This window comes from Mizuhopecten yessoensis, unplaced genomic scaffold, assembly GCF_002113885.1.
Source record: "Mizuhopecten yessoensis strain PY_sf001 unplaced genomic scaffold, ASM211388v2 scaffold3575, whole genome shotgun sequence".
Taxonomy (NCBI): Eukaryota; Metazoa; Mollusca; class Bivalvia; order Pectinida; family Pectinidae; genus Mizuhopecten; species Mizuhopecten yessoensis.
The window spans coordinates 1,837,584-1,858,574 of record NW_018405113.1 but is presented as its reverse complement, the minus strand read 5'-3'; the positions used below and the strand labels follow the sequence as shown (position 1 = coordinate 1,858,574).

Below are 20,991 nucleotides of genomic sequence, written 5' to 3'. Positions count from 1 at the left end.
TAAAACATTGATTCCATTTCTATAATTTCACAGTGAGTGAGTTGACATTAATTATTTGATGTTGATGACAACATGAAAGTAACAGAACACATGAAATCACAGAGGGATCGTGGCACAGATATCATATGGAATGTTGCTGGTATGTAGGTTTTGTTTCTTTTCTCTACTAATATTTGTACTGAGGTAACAAGGAAGTTGTGTAAATCATATTGAAACACGAACTTTGAGGGGCTTATATTCTATGTTAGATTTTCTTATCCATCTGAAATTGGAGCATGCACAAATATGGGCCCAGGAGATCATCCATACCTGTTTACATAACATATCCAAAATATGATGGCTTAGGTCCTTTTTGTTCTTCATATAATTGTTGTTGTAAGTATTTCAAGTAGTTGACCCTCTGACCTTGAAAGTATGTCAATGTCATTTATATGAGGAAATATTATAGATCTCAGGTACCTACTGACAAAATCTCAGAAATCCTGGTCCTTATGGAACTTGATCAGAACACTCTTAAAGCAAGCAGACAGACATCAGAAATTGTTTAGATAAGGAATGATGGACTGCCTGACTGATGAACCCCAAACCAGACAAAAAACAATTTGAGCAGTGGGGGCTTAATTACCATACATAAATAATCAATAATCATTACCATACATAAATAATCATAAAAACACAATTCAATAGTGGAATGATGTATGGTGATAACATAAAGCATGATCTGAAATCCTGTTTTATCTGTGATCGTAATGTTTCCACTGTTACGTAGTCCTTTCAATGCGTGGGCGTCACTGCAAATATGTTCTTATACTTGTGTGTACATGTACATCCCTCTACAGATATAGTATTCATACAACTTTACATTTTTAAATTCCACTGAACATGTGCTGATCACAAACCTGTAGACTGTTGCTGGCCTTGATCTTCTGGCCTTTGCTGCTTGGCTGGTGATGAACCTGTAATTAAAACAAATGTGTTTGTAACTTTCACTAAATATACACAATCTAAACATATAACAAAGATCTACCTGTATTAAGTCCAAGATCAATAGAAAACTAGACTATATATAGTACCAGTTTCTAACTTGTCATTAATTATTTCCTTGTATGAAAACAGTTTATTTATGAATAGCCTTCGGCTCTATTATCTAGCTGCAGGGATAAGTTTTGACATCAGCATTATAACCTCAGTAGTAAGTGTGTTTTTACTGCTTGTTTCATAAATCGTATTTGATAAAGGGGCAGACTGCCTCAAAAATTAGACTAATTTTATTGTCCCCACTGTAACTTCTCTACTTGTATACATATTTATATAATCTAATTTAACTTCCTAAATGTCCAAGAGTATGAACACAATCCTACTGGACACGGTCAATCACTGTTTACCAGCTGTCCAATTGGTTAGAATGTCAGCTTTTCCAATTATCGTACTGCTTCGCTTGATGCTCATTTTTCAATTCATATGTCTACCCTCCAGTATCTATATATAGTACCAGATCTTAGTCACATCCTGGTATCCATGAATTATTAGATGCCCAATATAAAATTATTAAGACACCTGTGAAACACCTTGTTTATAAAACAAGGATTCATGTCATGAAATATAAAACCAACATATAAGTAGTTAGTGGTCGTTATTGATCTGCAAGGTTTCAACAACTTCAAAGGAAATGATTTTTTTTTATCTTTATCATGATTGAATTAAAACTCTTAATTAATTTCAAAATTAACTAACAAATCCAGTTATGCTTCAAATAAATCCAAACCTTACACAGGCATATTATGCAAAGATCCTTAAATTAATTTTGATAAAATATTATTGATATAGACATGTAGTAATAAGTTAGTCTGACTCACCTCCATCAACAATGCTTTTTATTTCCTTTTCTTTCTCTATCACATATCTCTCCAGGTCAGGATTTGTAAGTTTAAGTTTCTGTACAAATTGTGTGTAGTCTCCCACAGATATTGTTTTGTATCTCATAAGGTTGTCGAATAGGTCATAGATGTTTTTAATCGAATCAATGTCAACTGGGGTTAATGGATTATTTCTGAACAGTTTTTTAAGGTCGTATAATTTGGTCTCCACAATCTGTGTTCCAAGATGAAACACCATTTCGTTGTGGATATCCATGGCCGGATCTGTTGGAATAACTGAAGCCATTTCTGATGTTTCTGTACAAACCTGAAACATAAAGTGTAGCAATCTGATGACAATACCTGGGAACATTCAAGGCACTATATTACAAGAACAGGAATAATTAGTGTTTTTCCCAGATTTTAAACAAACAAGAGGCTAAATGGGCCTTTGTCATTCACCGGGTATTACATTTGTAACTTTAGAAATGGACTTAAGGCCAAATAAAAATATGTGTGTTTCCTGTTTCAGCTCCAAAAAGATTAGGGTAGGTTACGGTAGGAAAAACATTCTATTTATTTTTTTCATTTTTTTCATTTTTTTCTGCTGAAGAAAATCTCCCGATAACCTCCGTGAATGTTAACAATATGTTATTGTTTATATAATTTTTGATTCATGTAAAATAAATAAACAAATGCATTCACAATTTTTGTGTTGAGTAGGCTCAAACGACACATTGAAGTAAATTATTATTTGACCCATCTAAATGTTTATGGAATGACCAACATAATTTACAGTAGTGCTACCACCAGTGTTACATTTCTAAACTATCCCTACAGCTGGACACTAGTGTTTAGTAATCCAAACTCCACTGATGGTCACCAGTGTTATGTTCTCTTTTGTATTACTGATACTTTCTGTTCTCGATTTCCTCTGCCTCCAGTTCAAATTAACTGAACAACAAAATAAGTATACTTACATTTTACAATATATCTACAACACAAGTTTTTTAATCTGTCATAAACTATACAAGTCTTCACTATCGTGAACTCAATCTCTCCACTTCACACTTAATTATCTCCAGCTACATGTATAAACTGTAAAACTGCACAGATCTACAAACCACAGCTAAAACTACTATTATTACTCGCTTCCTAATTCTCACTTAACTCTAACTTTCTAACTCTCTTCTATATCTCTTGACCTATCAACTGGGTCTCCCTAACTCAACCTCCTTCCTCAAGACTCTTAACTCTATTCCCCAACCTAACTCACTTCTCCTCCTTCAACTCCCCAGCTGAACTACCTTACTATCTGTCCCTTAGCAAAATCCTGTTACAATAAAAATGTTGATTCATTAAAATTGTTGATGCTGCTGAAATCCTGTTAAAAACTGGTCATAACCCTGCTAAATTTGACTCTGGTGGTCAGCTCAGCTGGAGGCACAAACACTGACATCACAGACTGGACTGTACTCCCCCCACCTAGACTACAGACAGTCACACTAATCTACAGATCCCAACCTATATCATAAGCACAATTATCTAGGGCTACTTAGCTACTATCTTCAAATAAAACTCTGACACTGACCACGCAAATAATATGCATCACAAATTATATGTACACTGTGAACAATTAAACAGCTAATAAATGCATTACAGTTGATGTGAAAAACCAATAAAATGTATTTGGTCGGCATGAAAAATAGGGTTTGTCGGGGAAACGGGAAACACATGTATATTTTAATTTGGCCTAAATGAAGCTAAAGGCAAAATAACAGTGTCTTGACACAAAGTCATTCAAAAGAACATGTTAAAAGATGTTAACATATTTGACCCCTGTGACCTTGAAAGTCAAATAATGACATTAAGTTGACCACATTTTAAATTTATAGCCCTTCATCCCAGAATGCAATCTGCCAATATTTAGAAATTACTTTTAATGGTTCATACATATACACAATTTACCAAATGTAAAATTGAATGTGTGTCGAGGTCATTCACATAAAAAAAAAATTGCTCTTCATCAGGTCACTATTCAGAAGAAGTTGTTTAAGACTTTAAACTTGACTCCTGTAACCTTGAATTTGGATGAAGGTCATTCATTTGAACAAAGTTGGTAACCCTTCCTTCAAGCATACTACTGGCCAAATATCATCATCCTGATCCTTTTGGTTATTCAGAAGAAGTTGATTAAAAGGTTTTTAAGACAATTGACCTATGTGACCTTTAATATGAGTGAAAGTCATCCATTTGAATAAATTTGGTAGCCCTTCATCCTAGCTAACATATTTAGCATATTTGAACCCTGCAACCCTGAATTTGGGTGGAGGTCATATATTTGAACCAACTTGATAGCACTTCATCCAAGTTTGCCAAATATATATATCGAACAGCACCCTAGGCCTTTTGGTTATTAAGAAGAAATTGTTTAAAGTAAAATCTTACCTTCAGGCCAGGTAAGCTAAACATGCTTGGCCTTTTGGTTATTCAGAAGAATTTGTTTATAGGTTTAAAACATATTTGATCCAAGTGGCATTGATTATATGTCAAGACCATTCATTTTAACATCCTTGAAATTGGTAGCCTTTCATCCCTGCATGTTACTGGCCAAATATCATCATCCTGAACCTTCTGATTATTATTCAGAAGTTGTTAAAAGTTATATACATAAAACATATATGACCCTGTGACCTTGAATAAAAGTCCAAGTCATTCATTTGAATAAACTTAGTTTGGTAACCTTTCCTCCAAGCACGTTACTGGCCAAATATCAACATCCTGGGCCTTTTGGTTATTCAGGAGAAGTCGTTAAAAGGTTTTGAACATATTTGACCCCTGTGACCTTGAATACAAGTTTAGGTCATTCATTTGAACAAAGTTGGTAGCCCTTCCTTGAAGCATGTTAATTACTGGGCAATTATCATTATCCAGGGCCTTTTGCTTACTCAGGATATGTTGTTTAAAAGTTTTAAAGACAATATACCCATGTAAAGTTGAATATAGGTCGAGGTATTCATTTGAACAAACTTGGTAGCACTTCAATCCTGCATGTTACTGGCAAAATATCATCATCATGCACCTTCTGGTTATTCATAAGAAGTCATTAAAAGTTTCAGAATACATTTGACCCGTGTGACCTTGAAAAAAGGTCAAGGTCATTCATTTTACAAGCTTAGTAGCCCTTCATCCCAGCATATAACTGGCCAAATATCATCAGCCCGGGCCTTTTGCTTACTCAAAAGAAGTCGTTTAATGGTTTTGAACATATTTTAACCCCTGTGACCTTGAGCATATGTCAAGGTCATTCACTTGAATAAACTTGGTAGCCCTTCATCAAAGCATGTTACTGGCCAATTATCATTATCCTGGGCCTTTTGGGTATTCAGAAGAAGTCATTTAAAGGATTAATGAGACAATTGACTTTTAATATTATGAGCGAAGGTAATTATTTGAACACACTTGATAGCACTTATCCCCCGCATATATTCGGGTATCCCGGTTGAAACGGTACGTGTGGCGCAGAAATTTTCCACGATAAACGAACACACTTGGACCGTTCTATAAGCAGAGCTAAAAATCCACAGTTTCGGAGAATAAAAAACAATGTTTCAAGAATATTATATCCTCCTCTCACGCGTCCACTAAAGTACATAACGTATCTTAAAAATTACATGTGACTTGACATTGTTTAAGAAAGAAATAACGCAAATTGGCAATAGTCAGCATTTTAGTTTCGGTCAGGTACGTCTGGACCCCTCAATCTACACGTCCCAAATTTTCCTGAGGTCAGCCTCGGTCCAAATCTGAACCTGTCGTTTCCTTTACAAGTTCAACCGGTTCAACCGTTTCAACCGGTCTCTACTCGGTGACACATATATGATGACGTCATCTACTTTCGTTTTAATATCAGCCTCGCTTTCCCCAGACTCTCGTTAACATTTCTATAGCAAGCAAAAGTGGAAAAGGGTCCCTGGTATTTTTTTTTATATTAGAAATTAATTATTTTTTAATAATTTTTAATATTAATAAAAAAAAATCCTTTTACCTTTTTTTTAATATTAGAAAATGCATGTATAAATATCAGACAATTTTTTTAAAATTCATTTTTTTTATATAAATTGTCTGATATTTTTTAATTAATATTAATAATTCAGCTCAATACTTTAGTTTAAAACAAATTCTAATCATAAGAATTAATTTTCTAAAATGAATACATCAGTGCCCCCTTTCCATACATGCCAACTTTTTGAAATTCCATGGGGGAGATTGTGCATGCTCAAAATTAGAACCTGAATAAAATGTATACCCCATAGAGACATATACATGTAAGCCTTTAAATGACATATTTGTAGTTGTTCTTTCAGCTGAAATAATTAGAGATCTTAGAATAAAGGATCATTTTAGCAAGTCCACTGGTTGAAAATGATAAATTTAAGGTTCCGAAATCGGGGGTCTCCCTCCTAAATAGAGAGAGTTGGCAAGTATGCCTTTCGGTTAACTTGTATGTATTGGAGTAAATCATTATACCTATAAACAACTTCTTTGGGATTAACCAAAAGGCATATTTAGCATTGTAATTATATTTGGCCAGTAAAATGCTGGGAAAATGGGATACATACATGTATGTATCAAGTTTGTTCCAATAAATAAATGTGACATTCTTGTTTAACCACAAAGTCGAACTAATAATGCATTGAAGGATCATTTTTGATGGATTCTATGCTACGGTATACATGTACATGTAAAAATCCCTTGCTATGGTGAGTTATCAGATATTTACAGACAAATCAGCAGTCGGGAGCCATCTCAAGTAATGATCTTTTCCAGACAAAAAATGTGTTCATCTTAGAATAAAAGTGACACACGAAGTATTAAGATTGTTAATGATTCTAAACAACTTTTGGTTTGGTTAAATTTGGTTAGGCGACCATGCAACAGCATGAGGTCATTTAAAGATGTCTCTCCATATGCGCAATGTATGCGCGCGTGTTGTAGGTGGTATATTGGTTCATGATTATGCTTGTGTGCACTAGCGCAGATCTAAGCCTACTTGCAAATACTACCTCACTGGTTTGGTTTAAATTTGTTTAACAGATAAGGTCATTTAAGGATGTGTCTCCATGTGTGGTGTATATGCGTGTATATGTGTAAGTGTGCCAATGGCAGGTATGTTGGTGTATTTGCCTTCTTGTGATAGCGCGGATCTGATACCGACCGTATAGTGCTATCTCGTTGGAATACCATGCCGAAGGCACCCAGCACAGCATTCCGCCAGGTCACATTATACTGACATCAGGTGAACCAGTTGTTGTCATTTCTTTAAATGCTGAACGTTAATCAGGAAGTTACAACTGCCATTGTTAAAGACTTTGTTATGTCCCGGCCTGGGCGCAGAACCCATTGCCTTGCTCACCTTTTTTGGCGAATGTTCAACTTTACAGCAAAAAGTGAGGTATCGCCAAGCATGGCACTTGGAAAAATATAAAGATCTCAAATATTTGCAATAGGTGCAGCAGTAATAAAATTGGCTGAAAACTAGGTTATTAATGAGAAAGAATGGAACGATCTTAAAACATGTAAGGTAGTGGGTATCAATAGAGAGCAGTACTTTGGTCAAAAGTACATTTGAGGTCAAATCTTAAGATTTGGGTTACACCGTGCAGTGACTGACAGGGAGGCTGTTGAATTGTAGATAGTGCTATATGGCTATCCATCTAGTGAAGATCAGGTTCGTCATGCATGGATGACGTATAGAGATAGTAACGAGAGTGTTAACTCCCCAACCCTGACAGGGATAACTGTCATTGCCATATGGTACATATCTCACATTGTGGTTTTGTTAGGGTAAAGTTAGATTAGAAGTTCGATTAGAAGTTAGATTTAACTGCTGCACGTGCCTCATTACGTATGTACAATAAGTGTTACCTACTCATGAATAGTTAATGTTGTATAGCTGGTTAATAAAAACCTGGAAGATATTTAAGAAGGAGTCCAGAGTTAGGAGTGGGAGTGTAGAGTGTACGTAAAGTCGGGATTCGAGGTTCGAGAATGTGAGCCTTTGGGGAGAAAGGCCTGGGAAGGCCTCGGCCGGAGGGGCCCGGGATGGCCCGGGTCCAGCAGTTGGTGGGCTTTAGAACTATATGTTTGTTGTTGTTACTCTATATAATTGATGCGCATGTAGATTTGCTGTCGTGTTCCAGAACTGTGTTAAAACGGACATTTGTTAAATTTAATTAATTTGTTATCCATACTGAAGTTTAAAGTTAACGCGAATAAAGCAAAAAGAAGAGGCATCGCAACAATCTCTATCGAGATTTCCAATGATGGTAGAATACTATGAATATTATGAAGACCAGTAACCTGGAATAAATACACACATGTACCACCTGTTGATTTTAAGCAACATGTCACTGAATTAAATCGCTAACAACAAATTTTGTAAGGTCAAAGTGGTACACAAATTGGAATCAATATGAAGACAACACATTTCACACATTAACTTGGCCCTAATGACCTCTTCTTCGTTGATCAGTCGTTAAGATTGTATTTATTATTATGACTTGTACAAATTTCCGGACACCTGTATCACTAATGAGTGGTCATTTTTGTTGATGTCTTACTGAACCATGCTTCACGTGGTTTGTTAACAAGTCTAAGTTATCATAGTATAGCAATATAAGACGTTAATAATAATAATAATAAAATATTTTATTTTAGACGGTTACATATTTATATGTACATCTAATTTACAATATGGCCATGTATGGACATGATACATACAATGACATACAGTATAAATAAATTATAACAATATCTACATCTTTAGGGGGGGGGGGATCACTCAGATAGTGATTATTCTGTGTTTAAATGTAGTGATATTGAATAGTAAAGGATCGTTTAGTTTTTGTAAATAACGGTATTCATAAATTTGTACCGAGCACGAATCTGGTCTGTTGTCGATCGCGTCGCCTTCGCATCAAATGTATTCACAGAACTGAAAATCGTTCATTATTATGGAAACATTTTAAGTTATTTGTTAATGACATTCTTGTCAGTCTACACCTCCCCTTCACCTGGATTTGCACACATTGAGGAGTAATGTAAGTGTTTCGTAAGTATAATTTTACAAGTGTTGAGTAAAGGCGTTTTAAAAACACTGAAAACACCATTTCTATATTAAAGAAAAGATGGAAATAAAATCTCATAGATGTAGTTAGAATACAGAAACATACTTACATAATCAAATTTATATGTTAAAATACGAAACCGTACATATTGTTTAGCCATTCCTAAATTTACACCAACCAAGATTGTTATGGTACAACGTTCGTCCATCATGTGCAGTGCGCAAGCCATACTCGTCTAGATTTTTATCGTTCGCACATATTGCATACACCGCACATCGTGTACCGTTTTGCGATACACCAACTGTATATCACAACTCACGACTTCGGCTCTTCAAAAGAGATATCATTCTAGCCTATCGATAACTTTGTTGGACTCCATCCAATGAATCTACCAGCCTAATTTCGTGTTTCTGGGCTTTTTTTTATTCTTCTGAGGGAGTTGTTTGAAGCTTTAGACATATTTCACCCGTGACCTTCAAAGCACGTAGATGTAAATTTTTATTCTAAACTTTGCTTTGCTTCATCCAATGAATCTACCAGTCTTATATCACGACTCTATGCCTTTCGGTTCTTCAGAATTAGTGGTTTGAAGTTTTAGACTGATAAGACACTGTGACCTTGAATGTATGTTAGCAATCTTTGTTGTGTTCTTGAGGAGAGGTCATGAAAAGGAATAAATGACGTTGGACGGACAGATGACAGACGCTGTACTACAGCATAATTCACTTGGCACTTTGGACCCAGTGAGCTTAAATTAAAAAAAGGCAATAAACTTAATAGCATTATTATTAAAAAACATTGAAATTCGAATTGATAGGGTGTTTATGTTCTGCCACCTGTAAGCAACATTTAACCTATAACCGAAAGATATTAATTGTCGTATTCTGATTTTAAGCTCACCTGTCCGAAGGACTAATGAGCTTATGCCGTGGCGCAGGGTCCTTTGTCCCTCGGGAACGTTTGCTTTCAAACGAATTATCCTGAAGAATGGAAAGGCTTAGAGTCATATTTGGCTGGCTTCTTACTTTAACCCTGACATACGAAAATGTCCTTGACCTACTTTCAAGGTCAAGAGGTCAAATATGCCGAAAACATCAAATGAATTCGTCTGAAGAACTGAGAGTCATTTAGTCAAAATATCTGTCTGGTAGTTTTTTTTGATGAAGGTCAACAAAATGTGCGAATGGAATGGCCTTGACTTACTTTCAAGCTTACAGAGGTCAAATACGTCAAACATTTCTTCTGAAGAACCAAAGGGCATAGCATATTTTTATTTAGCTAAGAGCTTCCTGAAATGAGCTTAACAAAGTTTGCATATGGAAATGACACAGACTTTCAAGGTCACAGGAGTCAAATATATCAAAACTTCAAACAACTTTTTTCTGAAACACCGATAGGCTAGAATCAAACGATCTTCATTGGATGGATTCAACCAAGGTTTACGAATGAAAAAGACATTGACCTACTTTAAAGGTCACATGGGTCAAATGCGTTAACATCTCTAAATCTGTATAAGCAAAAGACAGTGTGTAGCTTGATAGACTCAAGGTCTATCAATTTTGTTCAAATGAATACCCTATTCAGATATTCAAGGTCACAGAGGTCATATGTGCTCATTTTTGTTGTTGATTTCTATGAATAGCCTGAAATGCCTATGATGATGATAGTTGACCAATAGCATGTTATATGAATGGCTATCAAGTGACCCACTTTCTAGTTTGCAGGGATCAAATGTGTTAAAACTACCTCTTTTCAATAACCAAAAGTAGTAGAGTGATGATATTTGGTATTAAAGGCTACCAAGTTTGTTCAACTGAATGACCTTGTTAGACTTTTAATGTCACTTAGGTCAAATGTGTAAAAATCTTGTAATAAGTTGTTTTGATTAACCAGATTAACCAAGACTCATTCATGCAGGTTAGAATATTTATCTGTAAATTTATTAAGGCTATACAAGTATATTTGACCTTGGTTCTCTTTAAAGTGTAATATTAATAGCAGGCGAGCAACGAGGGCCCATTAGGCATCTTGTATGTGTTGCATGTGACTTAACGTTCATCGAAGAGAGAGAGAGAGAGAGAGAGAGAGAGAGAGAGAGAGAGAGAGAGAGAGAGAGAGAGAGAGAGAGAGAGAGAGAGAGAGAGAGAGAGAGAGAGAGAGAGAGAGAGAGAGAGAGAGAGAGAGAGAGAGAGAGAGAGAGAGAGAGAGAGAGAGAGAGAGAGAGAGAGAGAGAGAGAGAGAGAGAGAGAGAGAGAGAGAGAGAGAGAGAGAGAGAGAGAGAGAGAGAGAGAGAGAGAGAGAGAGAGAGAGAGAGAGAGAGAGAGAGAGAGAGAGAGAGAGAGAGAGAGAGAGAGAGAGAGAGAGAGAGAGAGAGAGAGAGAGAGAGAGAGAGAGAGAGAGAGAGAGAGAGAGAGAGAGAGAGAGAGAGAGAGAGAGAGAGAGAGAGAGAGAGAGAGAGAGAGAGAGAGAGAGAGAGAGAGAGAGAGAGAGAGAGAGAGAGAGAGAGAGAGAGAGAGAGAGAGAGAGAGAGAGAGAGAGAGACAGACAGACAGACAGACAGACAGACAGATCTCAAGTGTTGCAGTGTGGGCAGCAGATCGATTTTGGTTTCCACAGTGTCCCCTTAACAGAAGACACTGACAAAATAACACGATTCTGCAGAGACCAAAAATGAGTGCCCTCATGTAGTGAAATACAGCAGGGCGCAGGTTTTAAAATTGTAGTTTGAATTGGAGCGACATTTTACTAGGGCAACGTATAAATATCACTTGGATATGCATAGTCACAAGATATTGATAACGCTCCAAGGCAAGGGTAAATCAAGCACCAAAACAATATGAAATTGTATGGTCGATTTATAACTGGCCTAGATAAAAAAATATCTGCAAGGTTAGGGTACCCCACATTACTCACGTCTAATAATAAAATGCGGTGAGATACAGCAGGCATATTCTTTCCCGAACACTGAAGTTTGAGTAGTAATGACATCTCACTAGCGAGAAAACACATCTGATACTTGAATATACTTCAAGGCCTCAGTGTATCAGGCCACACAACACTATCTATTTACCTTAATAACCTATTTGTTACGGGACAAGATAAAACAAATAACGTGTCGTGATTTTAGCTCAGGATATCAGGTTTAGGGTTAGCTAAAATGGGGACGCAATGGGTTCAAGCTCATAATATCAGGTTTATGGTTTGCCAAGGTAGGGGAAGAAATGAGTTCCGTCCCCTGGCAAGGACATAGCGAATCGGAAATGGTACATTTTGTGATCACATCAACTGGTTGACCAGTTGTTGTGACTGGATCGAATTCTCTGAAATGTGGCGTCGGAGTAGGTTTTGTACTGAAGCAACTTTCATATCTATCCAAAGGAGGCAAATACACCAACATATACCACGTGTGTATTACACAGTGAAGTTGGAGGAGCGTCTATGAATAATTTTAGCTGCTCACAAGACGCTAAACCCAATATAACCTAATCTTAAAGGTACATCTTTCAAACTATAGGAACATAAAAAATGAAAAGAAAAACATAATGGTCCTTTTATTTGTATGTTGCAGTCCTACGTATCTGATAACGCATATATATGTACAAAATGTACTAGTTAACTATGAAAAGCATTCCAATAAAAGCACAAGCAAATATCCCAACATACCGCCTCTTACCCTTACACATGCCATTGGCATTTTAATAATTTTGGTATGGAACGGCCTATGGACAGTATACATTCCTCATCCCTCATGGGCGAACGTTTACCAGTTAGATCAAAAGTAAGGAGCTGCCTTGGAAGACGCTCAGCAACCAAGAACGGTAAAAAAGGAAAGAAAAATCCGAATGTTAAAACGTTAGAAGTCTTTTGCATATATATGTAGAGTGGCACCAAAACGACAAAAAATAGTAAACCTGTTCTGCCTATTGCACGTATGGGATATTTTCATTTTCTCACTTCATTTTCAGTTGATTTTTGTTTTGCCTTACGCTGTCTCTTGCACACATGCACGCCTACAAAATACTCATGGAGGCACGTCCTTAAATGACCTAAGCTGTTAATAGGACGTTAAGCAAAATAAAACCTAAAATCTAACAAGATGCCCATTGGGCATGATTCGCTCACCTGGTATAAATCCACACTTGTAACCTTAAAAGTGGAGTTAAATACAGATACAGGCAAAACATCAGTGTTTGAAATAAAAGAATCTATTATTATTATTTTTATTTTTTTTTGAAAGTCAAGGAAATTAAGTTGAACAGACTTTATAGCCTTTCATTCCAGCATGCTTCTGGCCAAATATCATTACCTTGGACTTTTTGGTTAAAAAACGTTTTTCAACATATTTGACTCCTGTGACCTTATATAATACAAGGCCATTCATTTGAACAAAGTTAGTAGCCCTTCACACCAGCATGTCACTGGCTTAATATCATCAACCCCGTCTTCTTTGTTATTCAGAAGAAGTCATTAAAATATTTGTACATATTTGCCTCCCGTGACCTTGAAAATGGGCAGCGGTCAGTGTGTTTTTTTAGAAATTGGTAGTCCTTTATTCAAGCATTTTACTGGCTAAACATCAACACCATATGCCTCTTGGTAATGCAGAACTTGTTTAAACCTTTAAACTAATTTGACTCCTGTGACCTTGAATATAAGGTCATTCATTCATTCATTAGAACAAACTTGGTAGCCCTTCATCTCAACATGCTCCTGGTCAAATATCATCATCTTAGGCATTGCGGATATAAAAAAGAAGTACAGTTTTCAACATATTTAACCCCTGTGACTTTGAATATAATTCAAGGTGATTTATTTAAGTTGGTAGCCCTTCATCCCAGCATGTCACTGGCTTAATATCATCATCCCCAGCTTCTTGGTTATTCAGGAGAAGTCATTAAAATATTGTTATATACTTGACCGCTGTGACCTTGAAAACGGGCAAATGTCAATCAGTTTAAACAACTTGGTAGCCCTTCATCCAAGCATGCTAAATATCAACAACTTGGTACTTTAAAGTCGGTTTCAGATCCGCTCTATCACAAGGAGGGAAGCACAACAACATACCCTGTCTCCTGCATACACGACCACAAGCACACGTACACTACACACATGGAGGCACGTCCTTAAATGACTTAGCTGTTAATAGGACGTTAAACAAAATTAAACCAAACTAATAAGATCATCACCCTTGGCCTCTTAGTTACTGAGAAGTTGTTTAAAACAATTTAAACATATTCGACCCCTGTGACCTTGAATATGAGTCAAGGTCGTTCAGTTGAACAAACTTGGTAGCCCTTTACCCCAGCATGCTACTGGCCAAATATCATCATCCTATGTACTGTGGTTATAAAGAAGAAGAAGTACAGTTTTCACCATATTTGACCCCTGTGACCTTGAATATAATTCAATGTCATTCATTAAAGTTGGTAGCCTTTTATCCCAGCATGTCATTGGGTTAATATCATAATCCTAGGCAGTTTGGTTACTTAGAAGTTGTTTAAAGTAAAAAGTTGACGACGGACGGATGACCAACGACGCACTATGTCAAACGCTCATTTGCCCTTCGGGAAGGTGAGCTAAAATCTTGCCTTACGTCTGATGCGGTAATACCCCACGTTGTGACCGAGTTAAGTATTATGCTACTGTGTCTAGGTTATGTTTCAGCGAGGTTGTACTTTAAAAGTGGCTCCCGTCATCCATTAACAAACAGCACAAACAGACGATCTAATTGTGGTCCATTAGGCTAGTGGTCACCCCTGCGATTAGGCAATGAGAAAAGAAAACACCTGTTGTTTTCCACTGCAGGATCGTAAGAGTCGGTTAATGTAGGAAATTCCTGCAGAATTGAGGATTTGCCATTCTACCCTCTTCTTGGGGACATAAAAGCTTTCAAAATAAATCTGCTGCACCCATTGCAGTATTTGGGAAGGAACTGTATATTCTCTACTTCCAACTACTTTGTATATCATAGCGCCTTGCTTGGCAGTGCCGCATATTTGTACAACTAACCATTATTGGTTTCTCCAATTGTCCCCCAGAAGACACAAAAGAAATTATATCGGAATCTACAAAGACTCACATTTGTCGCCTCATCCGATGACCGAGGCGGATACAACAGGTCTAGTGTCCGAACCTGCACATATTATTAAGGACGTAGAAGGAAACCCAACACATATCTACATAATTGTTTTTTGACATTGATAATCACATAGTTACTTCCTTTTATAGTCGAGGTATTTCAAAGTTACTCCCCTTGGATGGAAAGTCGCCATTTGTAATACGAATGGAGTCATTTGAGGAAACACTAACATTAGCCTGTTTAAGGCATATTATTTGTAAGTAATAATTGATACTCAGTTATTATGTTACTACATTGACTACATTTACTTATTGTTCATTAATGCACTGTGTCAATTATTCTTTTGTCTCGTTTCCAATGTTAATTATGTTTATCATCGGAACATCACATCGTTTGGTAAATATCTGAGTATTTCTCATTTATGTATTTTCCGACTGTGTTCATTGTTGATCTTAATAAAGACGTACAAAAAGACCACGTTCTTATAATATCCATAAGAAGAAATTTAATCAAAACTGACGTCAATCTTCAGCCCGAACTGAGCTACTTTTTCCTTAAACAGTTTATCGAACTCTTCGCTTTGGGCAACAGTGAACATTTTTTTCCATTCTCCGGTTTGGCCTGCAAATACAAAATCAATCACTGAAGAACAGCTATATAATTACCACTTGTTCTTTCTTTTACCGATTGTTTTAGCCAATTATAGAAAGTTTATAAGATTAAAGTGGTCATATAATTGGAAATAATGCGTAGACAACAAATTACACTCGATTAATCCTACAGTCGATGAATGGTGCCCTAGCTACAGGGAAAGGCACCGGGACGAGGTTGTCTTTGCCCGTGACCGGATGGGTCATTCGTACAAAATGCATAGCACATCAAGAATCATTTACAGTAAAACACTTTTCGTCATAATTTGTCGAATTTCCACAAAGATACATGTCCATATATTTTCTTAATTGTGGAGTTGGACGACTGGTTCGCCCGTCAGTATAATGTGACCGGGTGGGGTGTCCTGCTGGGTGTATTCGGCAGTATGTTTCAGTGAGGTAGCACTATATAAAGTCGGCATCAGTTCCGCGCTATCACAAGGAGACAAACACTAACATATCTCAGCCTCCCAAAACACACACGCATACACAACGTGCATGCATCTTACAAACAGGGGGGAGGCCGTCCTTAAATGACCATAGCTGTTATTAGGACGTTAAACAATTATAAACCAAACCAATATATTTTCGAAATGATAATGTCTCTACAGTTTAAGACAATTTGAAGGCTATTGGTCTTTTCCCAAAGTCACCAAAGCCATTATTAATGTTCAATAAAACGTTTTCCTTTTTCCTTTTCGCTTGCTTGATGTCATTTCCTATCACATGTTCTGTCGACCTTTCCTTGACCTCATGATATTGCCTGTGCGCATGGGCCACTAAGCATGCATCGATAATACATATGTAGTTTCACGCCAAATCAGTGAGTGCCTAAACCATAAGTTTTGTGGTAAATTTTAAAGAAAATCAGTTTCTTTTTATTTCACTTCATCAATGTTGAACCATATTACTGAATTTAATCACTGGCATTAAAATCTTAACCTGTACATTTTGGCAAAAAAAGCTAAAAAAAGATATTTGTTAAGTTAAAAAACACACACACTGTATAACATAATGTCAAACCCGTAAGGCATCTCTGGGCGATGATCAGCATCCTAGTAAAATTATTTCAAGTATAAGTTGCTGTATTATAAAAAATAATACAATTATATCTACCTTTCCGGTAAATTGGCAGCCGTCCATCATCGCAAATGCCACTCCAACGGTCATCTGCCGGAGTCGCAAGAGTATGGCTCTTTTTTAAATTGTCAAACTGAATACTTTCTGTGACTGATCGCAGAAAATCTTCATCTTGATCCACTTCTAAAAACTTGGCTAACTTCACAACATTCTCGAAAGTATTCTGTAATATAAAACGTTTGTATTCATATCAATGTTAAATCTAGTAACATTATATAGCTTTTTAAGCGTGTCACAATCAGTATTGCAGAAATACAAATGCAGTGATATTTTTAGCGTACCATCATCAAATAATGTACTTTTAATTTCGCCAGTCGTTCGTCCTTCGTCCTTAAACAACTATTGTTATCGCTGGTTCTCCAAAAGTAATATACTGATCTTTCAAACATTTCATGTGAATCTTTTCTTTGGTCTCTTGTTGTGATATGATGTTTTATTTTGAGACTGATCGAAAAAACAAGATGGCTGCCTGGCAGTCATCATGTTTTATTTTATAGCTGAATATTGTTTTCGCTATTTCTCAAGAAGTTCTTCACAGATCTTTCCAAATTTTCATATGAAAACTTATCTTGGTCTTCACTTGTGCAGTATCAGAGAAACAAGATAACCGCTTTAGATTTTGAAAGCTCAAATGTTTTAGCCATTTTCTCTAGAGGTTCTCAACAGACCTTTTCAAAATGTGTAGGTTAATCTTAAATGAAAGTAGTGCATGTTTCGTTTTGGAACTGATCGAAAAAGCAAAACAAAATGACCGTCAGGCAGCTATCTTTGATTTTTATAATTCAGGATTTCCCAAATGCGTAGGTTACCCATGATCGATAGTTGTTAATGTTTCATTTTGGAAATGGCTGTAATAACAAGATGACCATCAGGCGGCCATCGTGGTTTTGGGGGGTTTAAGTTTGTAATCGCTATTTATCAAGATATTTTTGACTGATATTTGTCAAATTCGTATGTGGTTCACTTTGGTCCATAGAAAAATTGATTTTAGGCTGTTTGGAATAATCAAGATGTCCGCCTGTTAGCTACCTTGGATTTTGAGAATTCTAGTTTGTTATCGCCATTTCTCAAGAAGTAAACAATGGCCTCACTTTGAGTACACTCTAAAAGCCAGTATTGAAAGACGAAGAATCGTGCAAGATCAAGCTTTCATTGAACTAATAAAACATTATAATCCCTCTAGGATATCTTGTTATATTAAACTATCAAGTTAATTCTTTCAGTTGAAATAAGATACTTTTGGTTTTGTTTATCAGAGGTATTTTTAACTTTAATATTATCGAATTAAACCTGTTTGAAATCGTTGTAGGAAAGGCAAAGGGAGTTGGCACCATTCCAATTTTCCATATCGTTTATCCATGAAAACCAGGATCCGTTTCCCATGAAACCTAATTTGGAAAATAAACATTAATATACTCATGGAATACGTAAACGTTTTCCGGTGTTTTAGCCATTATTATGTGTCTACAAGGATTGCAGCTAAGTAGTCTTTATCTTTTTGAAAATAAACAGCGCAATAGCTGTCTCAATTGCCTACATGAAACTGTATCCAGATATCCAAGCATTCACCCTTTATCGCCACATAAATTCAGAACTGTACATTTTATAGGAAATTCGAAAAACAGCTTAGAATAATTATCTGCTGTTAACTACTGGAATGGAAACATTTAAAACAAATTCTGTATAGATATGAAATTAAATGCAAACCCGCAACCTAGGCACTATATGATTTCAATTATATTTAAAAAACAAACACATTGAACATTGCGTAATGAAAACCTTAAACTTAATGACATGGAAATCAACACTATTGTCATGTTTGCATGATTAGATTTCAAACAAATGCATTTAGACTTTTATAATATATCCTTATGAACAGTTCATTATCATTTCTGTGCAATAAATGTATATGATTGTCAACACCAAATTGATCTTAACATTGATTTTACAACCAATTCCTTTGCTATTTTTCGTCCTTTCTTTCCTCCATTTTTAATCTTATAGTGTAAGTTTAGTGTATTCAGTTTGTGATCACGTATTTTAGCACTGTTATTTTAGTCATTAGTGTCTTAAATTCTCCATATGCCCACATGCCATATATAATTACAACCACAATAGAAAATACCAAATCTTACATTCTTCAGAGACGAAAACTTTCAAAAAGCCTTCAAATGTTCCGTCATATCCAACATCTCCAAGTTTTTGCAGCATATGGTAAAACGATACCACAAGGTCTTTGGGATTGCGCACAATGGTGACAACTTTCCCTTTCCCAAGCTTCATCTGCTCGGGAAGAAACCGAAAACGCAGATGGGAGCCAAACGTCCTGGGCGATTCCATTTCTTCAATTTTATTGAATTCTTGGAATTCCATCATTGTTGGCGTTCCGTGATACTTCAAGGATCTTGATCGTAACATCATCACAGTATTGTACAGCCAATGTGTGCCTAGAAAATTAACAGTGACCAATATTGCCTGTCCTTGCCGTTATTCTTTTTTAAATATTAACTTGTCAAATACTGTTACAGTTGAGTGTTGATAACATCTTTCTTTGTTGGTGATCGAATATGTTGATGTAAATATTTCCTTTGCTCATATTTTGCCTCAATTTTAAAATATAAAGTGTTTAATGTTAGATCTAAGAGAAAATATTCGTTTACATAGAGAAATATTGACATGCAGAACAACCTCCCATCCCACCTACAAAATCTAATATAGTGAACGCAATGACAGTTAATCAATTTGAGCCTGAAATAGATGAGCACTTGAAAAAGCAACCGCAACGATATTGTTTAAAAGAACAAAATAGAGTTAGGAAAGACAAGCTTACCATTGTGTATACTGTCAGTACATGTAAGTATGTTCAGAAACGTCTGTAATTGATCCTTATTATTAACAGTACGCTAACCGTATAAACCTTACCAAACTTGACTACCTTTACTCTGACTCTCCGAGACACTGAATTCTGCATTTAGATGGTTAAAATCAAAATAAATCGTTACCAGACTTCGGAAACACGCAGACAAGTACATCATCTTCTCTGATATTGCGGTGTGCTATTTTGTCAAGCTGATCCCCAACATTTCCAATAGTTTCGATATTGAACGGATAACCATTGTATCTTTTGAAAGTATATTTGTTGTTCTGTTCATCGATGATGGTGACAAGAGCCATGTTCAAAACTGAAAAAAAGCAAATGTCTGTCTGTAGAAATCCTTAAATATATCACTGTAACAGACTTTTTTTATTTGATGATTCATTAGCATATAAGAAATGTATTCGTCATTATGACATGTAAATAAACTTGTTTTCGTTCTACCTTAATTGATCAAGATTAATTAACAACATATATCCTATTAATTGAATTTTTCTCAAATTAATGAAAATAATCTAGCTTTTAACATGGAGAAATTATAGCATAAGAAAACATTCCAAAGTCCAAGAGTCTATTCGGGATAATGATAGATTATCACACTGTTTGAGGGTTTGTCGTGAGAACAATTTTCTCATCGCGAGCACCTAGATAAAATCGAGAGGCAACCACGGGTGGAATCGAGATTTTATCCACATGCAAGCGACAAACCCTGAAAACAAACAGAAGATTTGCGCGGTGGAATACCATGCAAATCTGTACACCTAAAAACTATGTAGAAAGATATTTGAAAACAATACTGTCGTCACTGACCTTTCCATATGCATACACATACTATTTTTTTTATCCTTTTGTAATTATTTGTTAACGACGGACTATTTCTAACGCGGAACATTTTTGTAAACGATATCATTTCCGGTTCAGGGAGTCGCCTATGACGAGCAAATATCCTTTATTGAGAAAATGCATTTCCAAATGGGAAAAAAAAAAAAAAAAAAAAATTCATTCTCAAATTGTTTTGTAGTTATTCTTATGTCTTTCTCAACATCTTCTTGGGTAATTTGATACTGAAAACACATGATAATGCATTTATAAAGCTACTGGTAGGTGTTGTTATGCACTATATAGATGAATATTTACATTTGCATGGCATTGTCACTATATAGCCTCTTTGAAAGCTATGTCGTTGATGGGGCTTTAATTACCATGCAGCACGAGACACAATTCTTAGCGTATTAATACAACACTGACCGGAACATATTCT

At 36.0% G+C, this 20,991-nt stretch overlaps 1 protein-coding gene across 1 annotated transcript in view; it reads right to left on the bottom strand.

Moving 5' to 3' along the window:
• Window positions 1-15,211: 15,211 nt before the first annotated feature.
• LOC110447689 (sulfotransferase 4A1-like) overlaps window positions 15,212-20,991 on the bottom strand; it is a 7,595-nt gene continuing 1,815 nt past the window's right edge. The window contains exons 2-6 of the mRNA XM_021493534.1: window positions 19,858-20,037; window positions 18,991-19,302; window positions 18,146-18,243; window positions 16,832-17,018; window positions 15,212-15,686 (exon numbers count right to left, since the gene is read on the bottom strand). Coding sequence (XP_021349209.1) covers window positions 15,571-15,686; window positions 16,832-17,018; window positions 18,146-18,243; window positions 18,991-19,302; window positions 19,858-20,029 — 885 coding nt within the window. The 5' untranslated portion in view covers window positions 20,030-20,037 and the 3' untranslated portion in view covers window positions 15,212-15,570. The remainder of the gene's footprint in view (window positions 15,687-16,831; window positions 17,019-18,145; window positions 18,244-18,990; window positions 19,303-19,857; window positions 20,038-20,991) is intronic.